We start from the raw sequence: 14,525 nt of genomic DNA, 5'->3' as shown, positions 1-14,525 counted from the left end.
CCGCCCGACGCCTGCTGGACGGAGCTCCCGCTGCCGCCGCACAGCATCGCTGGGCCGGGCCCCTCCCTCCGCTCCGCGCCTGGGGGGGGGCCTGCCCGCCCTGCCCTGCCGGGCGGCTGCCCCTCCTCAGGAAGCCGGATCTGCCCGCATCTTGTCGCCGGGCTGGTCGCGCACTCCGAACGCGGCTGGGCACGCAGCAAGCCAGGCAGCACAGCAGCAGCAGCAGCAGCAGCAGCAGCATGCGGCCCCCGGCCAGCTCCGCCGCCCCCCTGCGCTGCTGCTCCTCCTCCTCCCCCGGTGAGTGCCGGCCCCGCACCTGCCCCGCGCCCGGCGCAGCGCGGGATCGCGGCGGGGCCGGGCCGTGCGGGGCCGCGGGTTGTTCGCGCAGAGGGAGCCGGGGCCGCTGTCCGGAGTGCGCGGCCGCCCGGCCTGGCCCCCAAGGGCCCCCTGCCTTATCCAGCTGGAGAGTGCCGAGTCGTCACATCCAGGTGTTGAAAAGCTTTCTGTCCTGGGTGACGTTAAATTTCTAGTGTGGAAAGAAGGAGGATGTGTTTGACATCTGCTTACAGGTGAACGGCTGAGCATGCTGCTGCACTGGCTTACGGAAACAGCCGCGTTTTAGAAGCTTGTACTGAGCTACTTTTTTGTATTTTATGCTGCTAAACACAAGCTCTGGTTAAAGTCATTGTATTCCTGTACCGTGTTGGTGCTGATCAACACCCCTTTTTGTCTTGTCTTTTCATGCATCTTAAAATGTAGCATGACGTGTCAGGCGTTCACAGGTGAAGGACTGCGATTATCTTCAGACTTGTGCAAACGTGCAGTTTGATAGGGTTATGTGGAATCTCTGTAGGGGTGAACTCATGGAAGGTCCTGCTGAGATCTGATTCCAGAGAGTGAAAAAATGGTTTCCCGATCATTTCTGTACTATTACACTACTGAAGATGTTCAGTTTCCTAACACTTGTTGTGATTACCTCCCACAGTGATTTTTATCCCAAGATCTGATGGGATGACTTGGACTGATTCTTTCAGATTCAGCAGGGTTTAAGAAAAGAAAACACCTTTTACAGCTTTTGTGGCTAAGTTGCCCCACGCAACAAAGAGTTTATGCCTGTCTTGTTGAACTCTGCCTAGTTCATGGTAACATTTTGAATCAGTATAGCTAGACTCTTTAGTGCGCTGGGAAACTTTAATATTTAAGTCTCCTAATCATACTCGACATTTAATGTAATTTTACATCCGTGCTTAATGTATTCAGAGGTGATGCACAATTAACTCTGCTATAGCTGTGTGATATAGCAGGGAGGGAAATGCTGGGATTCCTCACCCAGGAGGAACATTTAGGTGATGAGCACACTATGCATTTCACCAGGGAGGAGTGTGTAGAGGTGACCAAGTGGTAACAGAGACTCAGCTGTGGTTTAGGAGTTTATGGTCTACAGTCTCCGCCACAGTTCCAGTGGTGTGGAGTTGCTCAGGGTCCTTTGCACCATGCTCTTTACTGGATGAACCTCCTGAAGGGTTTGTTAGGAGAGTGTAACAGCAGACCCGAATATGCTTCATGCCTTTTAGCAGCATATTCCTCAGATAATACCCAGGGACCAAAGAATACAAAGCAAAGTCTCTTGAGTAACTCTTTGGGAGTCATTTGTCAGAATAGGCACTAAGGGAAAGGCACTAAGACCAGAAGGGCTGAAGCTAACCTTATGGATCAGCAGTCATGGTGCAATGTGCTTAAGTGCTCTAGGAACATCATGGAAATTGTTCTACAAGGAACTGGCTTTGGGTTGCAGAGCTTACTGCCTTGGGATCCCCACCACAAAATTTCTGCCATTCGCTGAAAATCAGATGGACACATTTGCACGCTGCTGCAGCTTTGTTAGTGAACTGTGCCAGACCCAAGCTGTCTTTGCTGGCAGCCAGTTCCCATATCTCTGTATTGGATAAACCTGAGCTGGCTCTGTGTATTTTGACAGTAAACGTGTGTGTGTGTGGTAAGCACACAGTGGTACCACAATGCTTTGTAGTGTCTACCTGGTGGACTTTTACATTTTGTGATAACCACATGGCATTGCTTTCATAATATATTACCATCTTCCTCATGACACAGCCCCCGTATCACAAGGATTAAGCTGTTTACAAGTACTCTTTACTGTAAGATCAAGAAATGTGAATTATAACCATCGACTAAAAGAGGTTTAGGATAATTTGTTGTTGCTACTATGTGCTTTTAATGCTTTAAAGGTATCTATAACCAAAGAAAATTTATGTAGGCGATATAAAAGAACAGTATCTTTGTCAGGTCAAGCTCTGAAAGATACTCAAATTAGTATTAAAATCAAGGTTCTCTCATGAACTTTTATCTCAGTATTTGTGCGTGTGTTATTCCATATGTGTTCAATGTACATCCACCTCCTATGGCTATTCCTTTTTTAGCCCCTTCTGTACACATTGTTTTTACAATATCCATTCTATAGAGTGGGAAATGAGGCACAGAGGAAGGCTGTCATTCTGACAAGAGTACTTATTGTAGAAAGTCTAGATACTGACATTGTGGAGTGTTTTGCATTTTTATAGCATTTTATTTGTTCACAGTGTATGTCTTGGTGCTTACATATCAGTGTTCAACATCGCTGCACATCTCACTTCAAGTGTCTTGTCAGACACAAGAAGATAAAGAGCATTTGGTTGCACTTATGGAAAGTGGTTTAAGTGACAAGTTCAGAAATACCTCGGATCACTAAATAAATCTAGTGATCTAGATCACCCATCTGCCAGCAATGGTATCTAGCTTTCTCATCTGAAAGTTCCCCCATTCAGTTATGTCTTCCCGTGTCTACCCTAAAAAAAATCCAGGTCTTAAAGTAAAAACTCCACCCTATCCACAGCTGTGTTCCACTTGCAATCCTGGAGCTGTTTTATGCCTTTAAGAAGACAGGGAACTGGGGGGAAAACAGCATTTGATCACATTGTTAAATCCAAAGTCCTCATCTGTAGGAACAAGGAAGTAGTACAGGTAAACCTAATTCTGACTTTTCCTAGTATTTACACCTTTCCAGATCTTACTGACTTGATATTTTTTCAGTGTAGCTCTCAAGGAGTGTCAACATATTCTTAAGAAATAAAAAGCAAAATAGTTTATCATTAGGGACTTCTACTGATCCCCACATTGGATCATGGGCAAAGTCTTGTCTTTCAGCTGCACAGCACAGAATTTCTATGATTAGAAGTGTGCTAATTACTAGTCCAAAGCTTTTAAATATTTTGAAAATCACAGTGAAAAAACTATGAGTTCAAGTTATGTATCCAAGATAAATTTCAATTTGATTTGTTTGAGCTTAACAAAGTTAAAAGTTACCCGAGACAGATCTCATGTTAAGCAATCTTGACAACCGGCTTCCTTGGTAGTTCTAGGTGGCAATTCTGAATATTTTAGACAGACCAAGGGACCTGGCAGAAGTGCCATGCTGGTGGCTGGCCTTCTGAGCTGAGTAATCCCCGCTATCCTTGGCAGTGCATCAAGCCGGATGCCGACTGCAGGGCAGAAAGAAAAGAAGCTGTTTGAAGTCTTAGAGACAAGAACTTCAGCATGGAGGATAATCCTGGTGTGTGTCCAAGCACTCACTCTCAAAGTGTATTAGAGTGTACATAGCTGTGGAGAGCAAAAGCTGAGCAAATGCAGCCTGCTGGTCTTGCTGCTCAGATTTCCAAGTCCATCTTCAGGATAGGAACACTTCAAAAATAAACCCCTAAACTTCATGAATATTAGTTCTTTCTCAGGAAACCATTGAGAACTGCCTTAGTTGTTATTCTGCCCTTCAGGTACCTGCACGGTAGTAAAATTAGTTACTCTTTAAGAAGATACAGAAACATCAAGAAGTGGCAATACTAGTGAACAATGATGGAATGAATATATGCCAGTACATTTTAGGGTACACTCTTTAGGCCTGATCCTAGGAGCATGTGTAAATAGCATGATGTGTAAGTCGCTATCTTAGACCGGATTCCGCTTGCGTAAGGGCTGAGGGATACACCCTGTAAATACAGTTTGTTTGCAGAGGCATGTGTAACTTTGAGAACTCGATGTAGGGAAGTTGTTACCATTAAAATCTTGATGGTAGCTCTCCAGTAATCCATGTCTACTTGCTGTGTGAAAGAAACCTCATATTTTGGAGTTAAAATATGGTATATAAACCTTCTGCTTGTGCAATGTTCTGTTATTACTCTGAGTATGTGAGTAATCATGTAAACTTGCATACTCTGGCTAACATGATTCTCTGGCTAACATGCTTGTGTTTTGGGTTTTTTTTTCCAGAATTTTGTACCGTCCTTTGGAAAGGAGACATTACAGACAACAGCAGTTACTCCACAGTTTGAGAAAAACATGGATTATGTGGACTTTATCCATTTAAACATTTTAGAAAAGAAAGTTCTTAACAATTCTGAGGTGTCAGTTCAGTATTTATGTTCTAAGCCTTGTATTGTCAATTTGGAAGCAGTAGCTTCCTCTGAGTTCAGGACTGGCGTACCAGTGTACAGAAGGAGATGGAAGGATGAGAAGAACCTTTATGTTAGCAGAACACGACAAGTACGCTTGAAATTTCCGAGCATCATGGTTTACAGAGATGATTATATCATCAGAAACTCAATAATAGTGCATAGTGTGATATTGTATGCATGGATTAGTCACAAATCAGCTAGCAACTATGATGATGAACAGAATGAAGACTACCAGGCTGCAGTTGCCAAGAATTACACATTTTTAGAGGCAGTTCCACCTTTTGAACGGCCATATAAGGACCACAAAGTTTGTCTTCAGTGGGGTGCTGACTATTTGTGGATGCTCCGGGCAAACAGGATACCTCAGTGCCCTCATGAAAGTGGTAGGTGTAATGTCACTTTTTTTTACCGAGGAGCCTAGTGGGACACAAATAACACAAATAAGCTGTTAAAAAGTGACTACCGGTAGTAAGTAGTAAATGTTACCTCGGATGGTTTACTTGGGAAACATTGTTGAACATGTAAACTTCATAGCTGTGAGGTTACCCTTGCAAATGACTGAAGGCATCAAGGCATCAGCTTGTTTCATCATAGCAAGCCTGGAGATTTGTAGCAGCATGGCCTTTTATTTTCTAGGTGTATTCAAGCAACTTCTGGCAAAACCCACTGATGTCAGTGGACATCATTCCTTTGTGTTCTGAGAATTGTTCAGTCCCTTACTGCATTATTTCAGAGTCAGTTCTGCAGTTCGTGCATACATAATTCTCACACAGGTAATCTACTTCTGCTTAAGGTGATGGCCACACACCAGAAATACATTTTAAAGCGTTATAGTGCACTAAACTTCATAGTACCACTTCCCCCCCTCCCTGGCAAACCACTATGGAAAAGCATTTTAAAAGAAAAAGTAATAGTTTTAAATAAAAAATTGTGTCATGCCGACTGTATAGACTATTGAAGCTCACAACTCTGCTTTCTAGATTTTTTTGAGTTCTGACTTCTTTTTCTGCCTGCCTATCTCTAGCTTTACACCTGCTGACAATTGTTTTTGCCATCAATGCATACTCAAAGCAGAACCTAAAAGGAAAAAGGTTATTTGTTGCTACACAGTTCTCTCCTAGAAAATCCCACGATGGTATTTGTGTCACTTATTTTCACTACACTGACTTGTAAATGCTCTGAAGAAGAACAAGAAAGCAATGATGTTGGTTCCTTCGGAGGCTTTCTAAAATGTTTGTTGGAGACAGCATATGACACCTGACAACACTGTGAAACATCTTAAGTATTATCTAATTCTAATCTAAATCAGTATAACACAAAATAGGAGGAAATAACATTTTATTCAATTTAGTTTCTTAAAATAAGCTTGTAACAAATTCCTCAGGGTTTGGTTTATTTTGTTGTTTTGTTGGTGGCTTTTGTTTGGGGTTTTTTTGTTGATTTTGGAGTTTTTCTAAGCAATCTGATAGTAGATATATCATGACCTTGAAGATTTTTCTCCTGTTTCTTAGGAGGGGCAGCTGTATCAGTTTTATTACAGGATTATCCATACAGTTAAGAACAAAATTGGTATCTATCCATACCTACAATATAGAGAGGTGCAAATGGAGAACAAGTCCAAGAGCTGTGGAGTAATGTCACATAGGCATAATTGAAGATAAAATGAGATTTAAGTAAATGAGATAAATGAAGGTTTCTTCCTTACTAACTGGTTCTTTGCGTATCTAGTTTTAAATTAGTCTATTCTTTCTCTGCTTCTAATATCAGCTGGAAATGAACTCCATTTCACTTTCCATGGGTTATTTGGTCCAAGACTGTAATGTATTTAATAACAGCAAGTGAATTTGTGTTTAAGGACTTATTGAGGGTTTGTATTAATTTTTAATCTGTTTTAATCTGTGTTTTAAATGTTTGACTGTAGGAATGTGAGCTAATTAATTGGTTATCAATGCTTTTTGTCTAGCAGATTAAGAAAGATTGTATTTTACAGATGGGGTCCAGATTCTTGAATTTATATATGCTTCCAGTGGGGAAAAAACAGGAATTGTGAAGAAATTTGAACAATTTGAAAATAGAGAACTTGAGACAGCCAGACAACATCAGATTGATTATCCCATGTAAGTATAGGCAAATAATTGAACTGGGCTGTACTTGATTATTGAAGGCTATAGAATGTGCTTAAACTCTTGGGCTATACCACGAGTTAAAGGAATACTGCCTAGTAATTTGAGAAAAGGTGCAAAAGTAATCTAGTTAGCAGTTCTTTGTGATCTCAGTTTTGGACTGGATTAAGCTGAACCTCAGAAAGGTACTTAGGTAGGTGTCAGTGTGGTGCTATGCAAGAGAAGCCAATAGTGGGTGTAACTGAGTGGGTTAGGTACAGTTAGGAGGGTGAGTTAGCTGTCATGATCAGGCTTCTTCCTCAGGACTAGCTAGCCTGGGGTTTTCTGCATTACAAACAGATCTGCATTTATAACATTATTTGCAGACCAAATGCAGAGTAAGGTTTCTTGCAAGGGCGAGCAGCGTGGAGCAGCTTTATCCCTATGAAATCACACTCTGATTTATTTTGTGGCTGACAAGCCCTTAGTGATAGGATCCTCTGCCTAAATAAGCCTTCCAGCTTGACCTTACTCTATTTCCTTTCACCATCACTGTGTAAACTCTTCTACTTAGGCAGGAGTAAAACTCCTTAGCCTCTGCACACTATTCAGTTAGAGAGGAATTGCTCTTAAAAGATCATCTTGCTCTGCTCTTCTTCCCCTTCCCAAAACTGTCACAACTTGTCAGTCATATTTTGCAACTTTGGAGGACAAGACATACATAAATATACCTCTCTTCCACCAGATGCTCTTACTCTGAGAACATTATTACAGAAGTAGGAAATGATTGCAGGAACTGGAACTTGCCTGCTGGTTTGCATTTGGCCTGTGAGCACAGGAAGAGTGCTGAAGATGACTGGCCAGAGAGCACGGGTTGCATGCAAATTACTAGCCCTCAGACTATAGCTCTGGAGCCATAACTGCAGAGCAATTTTTAGCTCCTAGTTTCTTCAGGATGGGTGACAGCCTGCTGCCCTTTGCTCACCAACACAGTTGCATTCTGCTTCTGGCACTGAGGTGCTCAAGCTCTGGTCGAGAATACATGGCATGAATTTATGAAGCTCTTTACCTGATCCACACAGTGTTTTCCTTCAAGTGATGTCTCCAGTACATGTTGTGGTTGCGTGACAGCCTGAGGTAGCTCTGTCAAGGAAGAAGAAGAGAGGTTTATTCAGTTCTCTGTATGTGAGCAGTGGTTCCCCACTGCACCAAAAGGTCCATAGAAGCAGATGAATCTAACTGAAGTTACTTGTTTGGGTTCAGTCAGGAATTTGTAGAGAAAGAGAGTTGGAGATAGACAACTGTCATTTGAGGTGGCTACCAGTGGACAGCCCGCAGCAAGGATAGGCTGGGACTGTAAGGAACTACTCATGCTGTTCGTCATTCTGCAGCAATGGGGGATGTGAAATGAGTCAGCGTTGTTCCAAACTCTGTCCTAGGAAATGTGTCCAGAACAGATATGGTCTCAGCCTGGCAATCAAGGGTTAAATGGAGACTGCGGCATTTGAGTTTGCTACATTGGCAGGGATGGAAGGTAAAAAGAGCGATATATGAGCATGAGCAGTATTTCTGGAAGCAGTGTTTGCCTGTAGGTCATAACGATCAATATACAAGTGGTTGTGATTTACAAACCTTTCTACCTCACCATCTCTGGTGGAAATGGTGATACTAACTATTTAAAGTGTAGTTTCTGTTAGGGAAAACTTAATCACCCTTGCATTTGTTTAAAGCAAGAGAACAAGTGCTAGCCTTTCAGATCAACATTGCTTTAGTTTAGGAAAACATACAAAGTACTCGTGTTAAGCAACTTCTTAAGAGAGAAGCAATGCAAGCTGACCCAATGCTGAAGTATTATAAAAAAATATTGACCTTTATTAATTAATTAAGAAATGCAAAAGCTGAATATCTTTTTCTAAAAGTCACTAAGAAAAGCAAACTATTTCATCAGATATGATATAGTGCTTTGCTGAGTTGTACATTGGAGGTACGGTTTTTAAAGGCATTCAGCATTGGCCTAACTGCTATGGCAATGTTACAGAAATAAGTGATCTAATTGCTGTTAGAAGCATGGAAGCAGATTTTGTCTGGCACAGAGGAACTCCTTAAAATTAGATATTGTGGTACAAGTTCAGCTTTTAGTACCTCAACCAGCTTTGTACAGACATTGTAAGTCTTCGGTTTTTTACTTTGCACTGCTCTGTAGTTTGCAGAGGCTCCACCTTTATTTATCCTGTGATAACTCTGTGACAGTTATTCATAGCTATCTGTACTGTCCAGAGATTGGATTAATTTTTAGCTGCTACTCCCAAACACATTTTCACAGTTTGCTTTTAGTGTAGAAGACACAAAAGTTTTTACTGGCTTCAACAGTCAAGATGACAAGACCATGCATCTGGAGATTTTGTAGTGTAGCCTGCATGTGGGAGGTTGGCTCTAAGTTGTCTCTGTTGTATTTTCAGTTCCTTGTTGATGTGGGATCGGGAAGTAGCTCTGACCCGGTATTCTGGAATTGGTTCAGATAATGCTTCCTTACTCTCTTCTGTCATTACCACAAAAGTCTTAGGTTAAAAAGAGATCAAAGGTCCAAGAGTGTTAAGTGTGGTTATTCTGAAGGTTTTCACTGCAGAGGATGTGTTCTGTTCTAAAGATTACATGTGTGAGAAAGTTTTGCTAAATTAAAGTAAAATGCATGCTTTTCAAACTAGAGAGAGTTTTCATCAGGAGTGGATTTTTTGTTTGCTTTTGCTCATGCAGGTTCACCGTTTCAATCTGGCTGTATCTACTCCATCACTGTGAAAAGGATCTGTGTGGTATAATCTATTTTATTGATTCGAAAGAAATGTATGGTACTCCTGCCGTGTTTCTAAACGAGGAAGGTAAGAGATATTATTAATGGCTTTCAGAAGGGGTCTGATACAGTCTTTATAGATCTGTGCCTATGAATAACATTTATAAAAATATGTTATCAGACGTGATTCCTTGAAAAATGCTTCTTTTTGACTATAGTGTCTCAATAGGAGAGTAGCTACTAAATTAATAGGGGAAAACTGAGAAATAGTTGCACAGCATGGCTCACTTCAGGAAATATCTGCTTTGTGAGGAGAATGGACTAAATCTTACAGACCAGGAACACACACTGGGATTAAACAGTCTTACCTCAATGAACAACCTTTGTTCTTATTATTAAAGTGTTGTTTTAAATTGTTCTTAATTCCTATATACATACTACATGAAATTTTTTTATAATTTGAAGTAGCCTTAGAAAAAGACAAAATGATTCAAGGTCTTGTCTGCATTTCAGTGTTCAAGAATCCCAGTCTGTTTCCCTGATTAAGAAAAAAGTTAAGAGGTAGTAGGACCGTCTTAGTCTCTCAATGCTTGCAGTAAAGGACTATTCCGGCCAGGGAAACAGCTGGGAGCTGGCTGGCAGGCTCACAGAGGAAATAAGCATGCAGAGTTGTAAAAGTGTATACCTGGCTTTCTCGTAATACATTTTTCCTCCCTTCTTTGCAAGTTTCACAACTGATCTTTTCCTCTCTCTTATTTTTGCTATTTTCATTTTCTCTGTCTTGTAACCAATCTAGATAATTAGTTTATCCATTATAAACTGGATGCTTTTCTTTGAAGAACAAACAAAAATGGAAGTTATCAGCTTTATTATGAGATTTGCTTGGAGAAGTTTTACAGCCAGTTTTGTTCTCAGTGTTAGACTAGACTAGCATAATAGCCTGTTCTGGTCTTAAGAGCTCAGACCAGGAGTCTAGCTTCTGCAGGTCCGAATAGGAGAGGGTAGAGCCATGTTGTACTTGATCATTGCACTCACATGCCCCCAGTTATTATTGAGTGGATACCGTTGTCTGCTGTTCCTTTCTGCTTTTTACTGGAAGTCACATCTGCTTTCTGATGTTTGAGCCTCCCTGTTTGCCTTTTATTTAGTCTGTTTATCCCTTGGACAGTTGGCTTTCATTTTGTGGTTTCGTATGGGAGGCTGAGCATTAGCATCTGAGATGTGTAACTGAAATGTGGAGTGTGTGTCTGTGGGATTCTGTGAGAGCTGATGTATGGCTTGGTGCGTGCCCAGATTTCTGTTGGTGATGAAGAGGATGAAGAGGACAGAATCACTGTGAATGATACATTAGGAAACCCATTCTTACTGTTAATGTTTCTGTGGTGTTTATTTCCTTTTTCTTCCTTTGTTGCTGTCAGGTTATGTGCATATTCAGATGCATCTCGTGAAGGGTGATGACCTTGCAGTGAAAACTAGCTTCAGCCTTCCTCTGAAGCAATGGTTTCGACTGGATCTCTCTTTTAAGGGTGGGCAGGTATGCTTGGGTCAAGGCTGAGATGTGTCTTATTTCATTATGCCTCTGACAAATTCATTAATAGCTGAGACTGAGAGAAATACTGTAAATTGTACATGCTCACATACTAAAAGAATGAAAAATCTAAAACTAGAAGTTATCCGGGGACGTTCAGACATCCAGCTTTGGGAAATTAACTTTGATTGACTGAGTTGGATTGAGTGCGCTCTCAGCAAGTATTCCGATGACACCAGGCTGTGTGTGTGGTTGACACACTGGAGGACAGAGATACCATCCAAAGGGACCTGGACAGGCTTGAGAGGTGGGCCCATGGGAACCTCATGACATTCAACAAGTCTAAGTGCAAGGTGCTGCACCTGGGTCAGGGGAATCCCAAGCACAAATAGGGGCTGAGCAGAGAGTGGATTGAGAACAGCCCTGAGGTGAAGGTCTTGCATCTATTGAGTGACAAGAATCATAGAATCATTAAGGCTGGAAAAGAGCTCCAAGATCATCGAGTCCAACCTTTGACCTTGTCAACCAAACCATATCACCAAGTGCCACATCCAGTAATTTCTTGAACACTTCCAGGGATGGTAACTCCACCACTTCCAGGGGCAGCCTGTACCAGTGCTTGACAACCCTTTCAGGGAGGAAATTTTTCCTAGTATCCAATCTAAACCTCCCCTGGAGCAACTTAAGACTGTAATAAATGTACCCTGTAACATTTCTTCTATTATGATTAATATTCTGTGTTCTTTTAGATAGAAGTAAGCAGTGTTGGGAAGAATTTGAAAAGACGTCATCATCAATCTTTTACGTAAGCAGCATTTTCCCCTTTGTGGAGGAATGTTTGTATGTGTTCAGATACAGAAAATGGCAGAAGGAGAGCACGAGTTCGTAACTGATATTCTAATTGATTTTCAAAATGTCTGTGGTCTTCTTCCACACTATGCTTTCAAAACCAGTTTGCATTGCTGTGATTACATTGGGCATGAGCTGAATGTTTTTGTTAATGCCATAAGCTGGTTAACACAGTGCATGATCCAGTACTAGAGTCTGAAAGCCCTCACTAAAAACTGATTGCCAGGTCGGTGTCATTAGGATCAGTCTTCAAATGAAGTTTTGGCCTTACTGAAGTCAAGTTTTGCTGTTGCTGTGAGAGAGCTAGGATTTCACCAGTGAAATTGTTACCTACTTTGCTTAGTTAGAGAGCAAAATTGCTACTGAAAGTATTCTTGCTCAATCCTTTATTCTAAGCAACTGAATAATTTTTTAAAATGAATCTTTAATTGTTCCCTTTCACTATAATTTAAGATTGACTCTTTCTTGTGTAAATAATTAAAAAAAACCACTGTTAATAAGAAAACTACATAACGGTGAACTGCATGGCAGACTTCAATATTGTTCCTTCTCTGCTATGCTTAACAAACCAGAAATTGAAAAATTGTAAATAATAAATGTAGGATATAACTTAAATTTTCATATGCCAATTTTAGAAAAGTGCAAGGGAGAAGTGAAACTGAAATCTTTGAGGTTGGGTAATGGTGCATAAAACATCAGAAGATACTTACAGGTCAGAAAAATAAGACACCCTGCTGGTTTGATATGTTTGTAGACAAGGGATTTGTTAAATTTACTCCAAAATTTATCACACTAAATGGTAGAGTAGATTTTGAGAATAAACAAATGAACAAAGAAAAAGACACTTGCAATGGGTTTAAGACTGTCAGTTACAGAAATTCTGAGATACTAATTTCTTTTTTTCTTTCACAATGCCTCTAGATAGTCAGTTTACTTCTCTTTTATGTTCTCAAGTTTTAGGGAAGATTTCTATTATGATGACACTGCTGGATACTTTGTTCTTGGAGGCAGTGGATATGTAAGTGGTATTGAAGCATTCTTTGGACCTGTGAAATACTATCGTCTCAATGTGTTGGAAACAGATCAGGTAAGCAAAAGCACTGTTTGGAAATGTTTAAATATTAGCAGCCAACTATGGCTGTATTTTATTTTTTTTAACTGGAGTTCTTACCAAGTGATAAACTTGCTATGAAGCATAATAATATCTAGGAACACATTAGCTTTATTAGCAATATTAGTTACCACTTCAAACACTAATGCTTTGGGCAGTGAATGTATAAAGCAATGTTCATGAATCTATATTTAATAAGGACTTCTTTTCACTAATGCTTTGTTCCCACTTTCCGATGATACAGTATTGGACATATTTGATTAATCTATGGTTTTGTTAAAATTGGTGGTAAAAGTCACATGGGATTGGTCGCTTTTGAAAGTTCATCCATGATTTTTGGATTATGCTGACTGTTTAAAGTCATAGTCTGTTGTGGCCACCATTAGGTTGTCTAACACATGATGTGCCAGATAAACTGATTGTAGTGAATAATCTGTTTCCTTTTGTTATTTACCCTCAACACTTCTTTCTAGCTGAGCGTAGACAACAACGGATACTAGGGATGACATTTATCCATCATTTGCCTTTTTATAGATTTCTAATCCTCTTCGTGACAAAGACACAGTGGAACAAATTGAACTCTACTACGAGAGATGTATGGACATTCAAGAAATAGTTCATGAGTACAGATATATTGTAAGGCAAGGCGAAAAATCTCACAGAAGTTGTAAGTGTTGATCTATGACACAGGAATTTTAAACTGTCATCCTTGGAGACCTGTTTGCTTTCCTTTTAAAAGAATCTGGATATCAATCATCAAAAGTAAACTTAATTCAGCCATAACAAGAAAAAAATGCAGTTTCAAGAGTTTAGTTTGTTACTGGTAGCTAAAACTGTGGTTTTGTCCCTGCAAATACTTTTGTACCGTGAAATACAAACTTTAATCATCTTGATATGTCTTCTCTAATAAGACAAGTACATAAAGAGACAAAGAAATACTTTCAAGCTTACATGTAGTCTATACAATTGCCTTTCTTCCATTTCTTTTTCAAAACGACCCTAAAGGCAAATGTATTTTAATCCCTTTCCCAAAAATAGATGAGTTTTGCGGGAATGTTTCTGCCACAGTTGCCTAACGGTCAGTAATTAACAGGTTTATATCAAAGTATCCGCTTTAGTGAAAGAAAAGTAACGTGTCTTAAAATGTGTGCTGAAAACAAGCCTATGTTTCTAATTAGCAGTTGATTGCATGCATTGTGACCAGAGTATGGAAGAAGAAATCTTAATGTATTTTTAAGTGGTGCTAGCTGTAGGACTTTTTAGTACTGCTGTGTGTCAAGAAGGTGCCCATCTTGTCCATGACTTTTTAGTTTACCCTAGAAACATCCTTTTCCTACCAGAAGCTTGTTTTCAAGGCCGGCAAAGTCAACTTTCATATCTTAAATATATTGTTTTCTCTAGGTTACTATGAAAACTATTATTTGGAGCTGATTCACAAATATGGAGAAATATCCAAATGCAATGCCTTCATGTGGGGAAAAGAGCTCAGGGAAAAGTACCACACTTTGTTCAAACTGTTACAAGAGATAGACTTCAGCGGTCCAGATGGTAATTATGGGGGTTTTTTTATTGTTCTTGAATAACTCCACAATATATGTCATGTAAGTTAGTGTCCTTTGACTTCAGTTCATGTGTTATACCTTTT

At 40.2% G+C, this 14,525-nt stretch overlaps 1 protein-coding gene across 1 annotated transcript in view; it reads left to right on the top strand.

Moving 5' to 3' along the window:
* Positions 1 to 4,389: 4,389 nt before the first annotated feature.
* Positions 4,390 to 14,525, top strand: part of SEL1L3 (SEL1L family member 3) — a 29,620-nt gene continuing 19,484 nt past the window's right edge. Inside the window, exons 1-8 of the mRNA XM_018068045.2 lie at positions 4,390 to 4,885; positions 6,493 to 6,619; positions 9,359 to 9,480; positions 10,811 to 10,926; positions 11,670 to 11,725; positions 12,724 to 12,856; positions 13,415 to 13,547; positions 14,282 to 14,428. Coding sequence (XP_017923534.1) covers positions 4,615 to 4,885; positions 6,493 to 6,619; positions 9,359 to 9,480; positions 10,811 to 10,926; positions 11,670 to 11,725; positions 12,724 to 12,856; positions 13,415 to 13,547; positions 14,282 to 14,428 — 1,105 coding nt within the window. The 5' untranslated portion in view covers positions 4,390 to 4,614. The remainder of the gene's footprint in view (positions 4,886 to 6,492; positions 6,620 to 9,358; positions 9,481 to 10,810; positions 10,927 to 11,669; positions 11,726 to 12,723; positions 12,857 to 13,414; positions 13,548 to 14,281; positions 14,429 to 14,525) is intronic.

This window comes from Manacus vitellinus, unplaced genomic scaffold (assembly GCF_001715985.3).
Source record: "Manacus vitellinus isolate BGI_N305 unplaced genomic scaffold, ASM171598v3 scaffold_0_pilon, whole genome shotgun sequence".
In the NCBI taxonomy this organism is placed as follows: Eukaryota; Metazoa; Chordata; class Aves; order Passeriformes; family Pipridae; genus Manacus; species Manacus vitellinus.
Note: the sequence above shows the minus strand (reverse complement) of the source record. Positions and strands in the feature narration are given on the sequence as shown.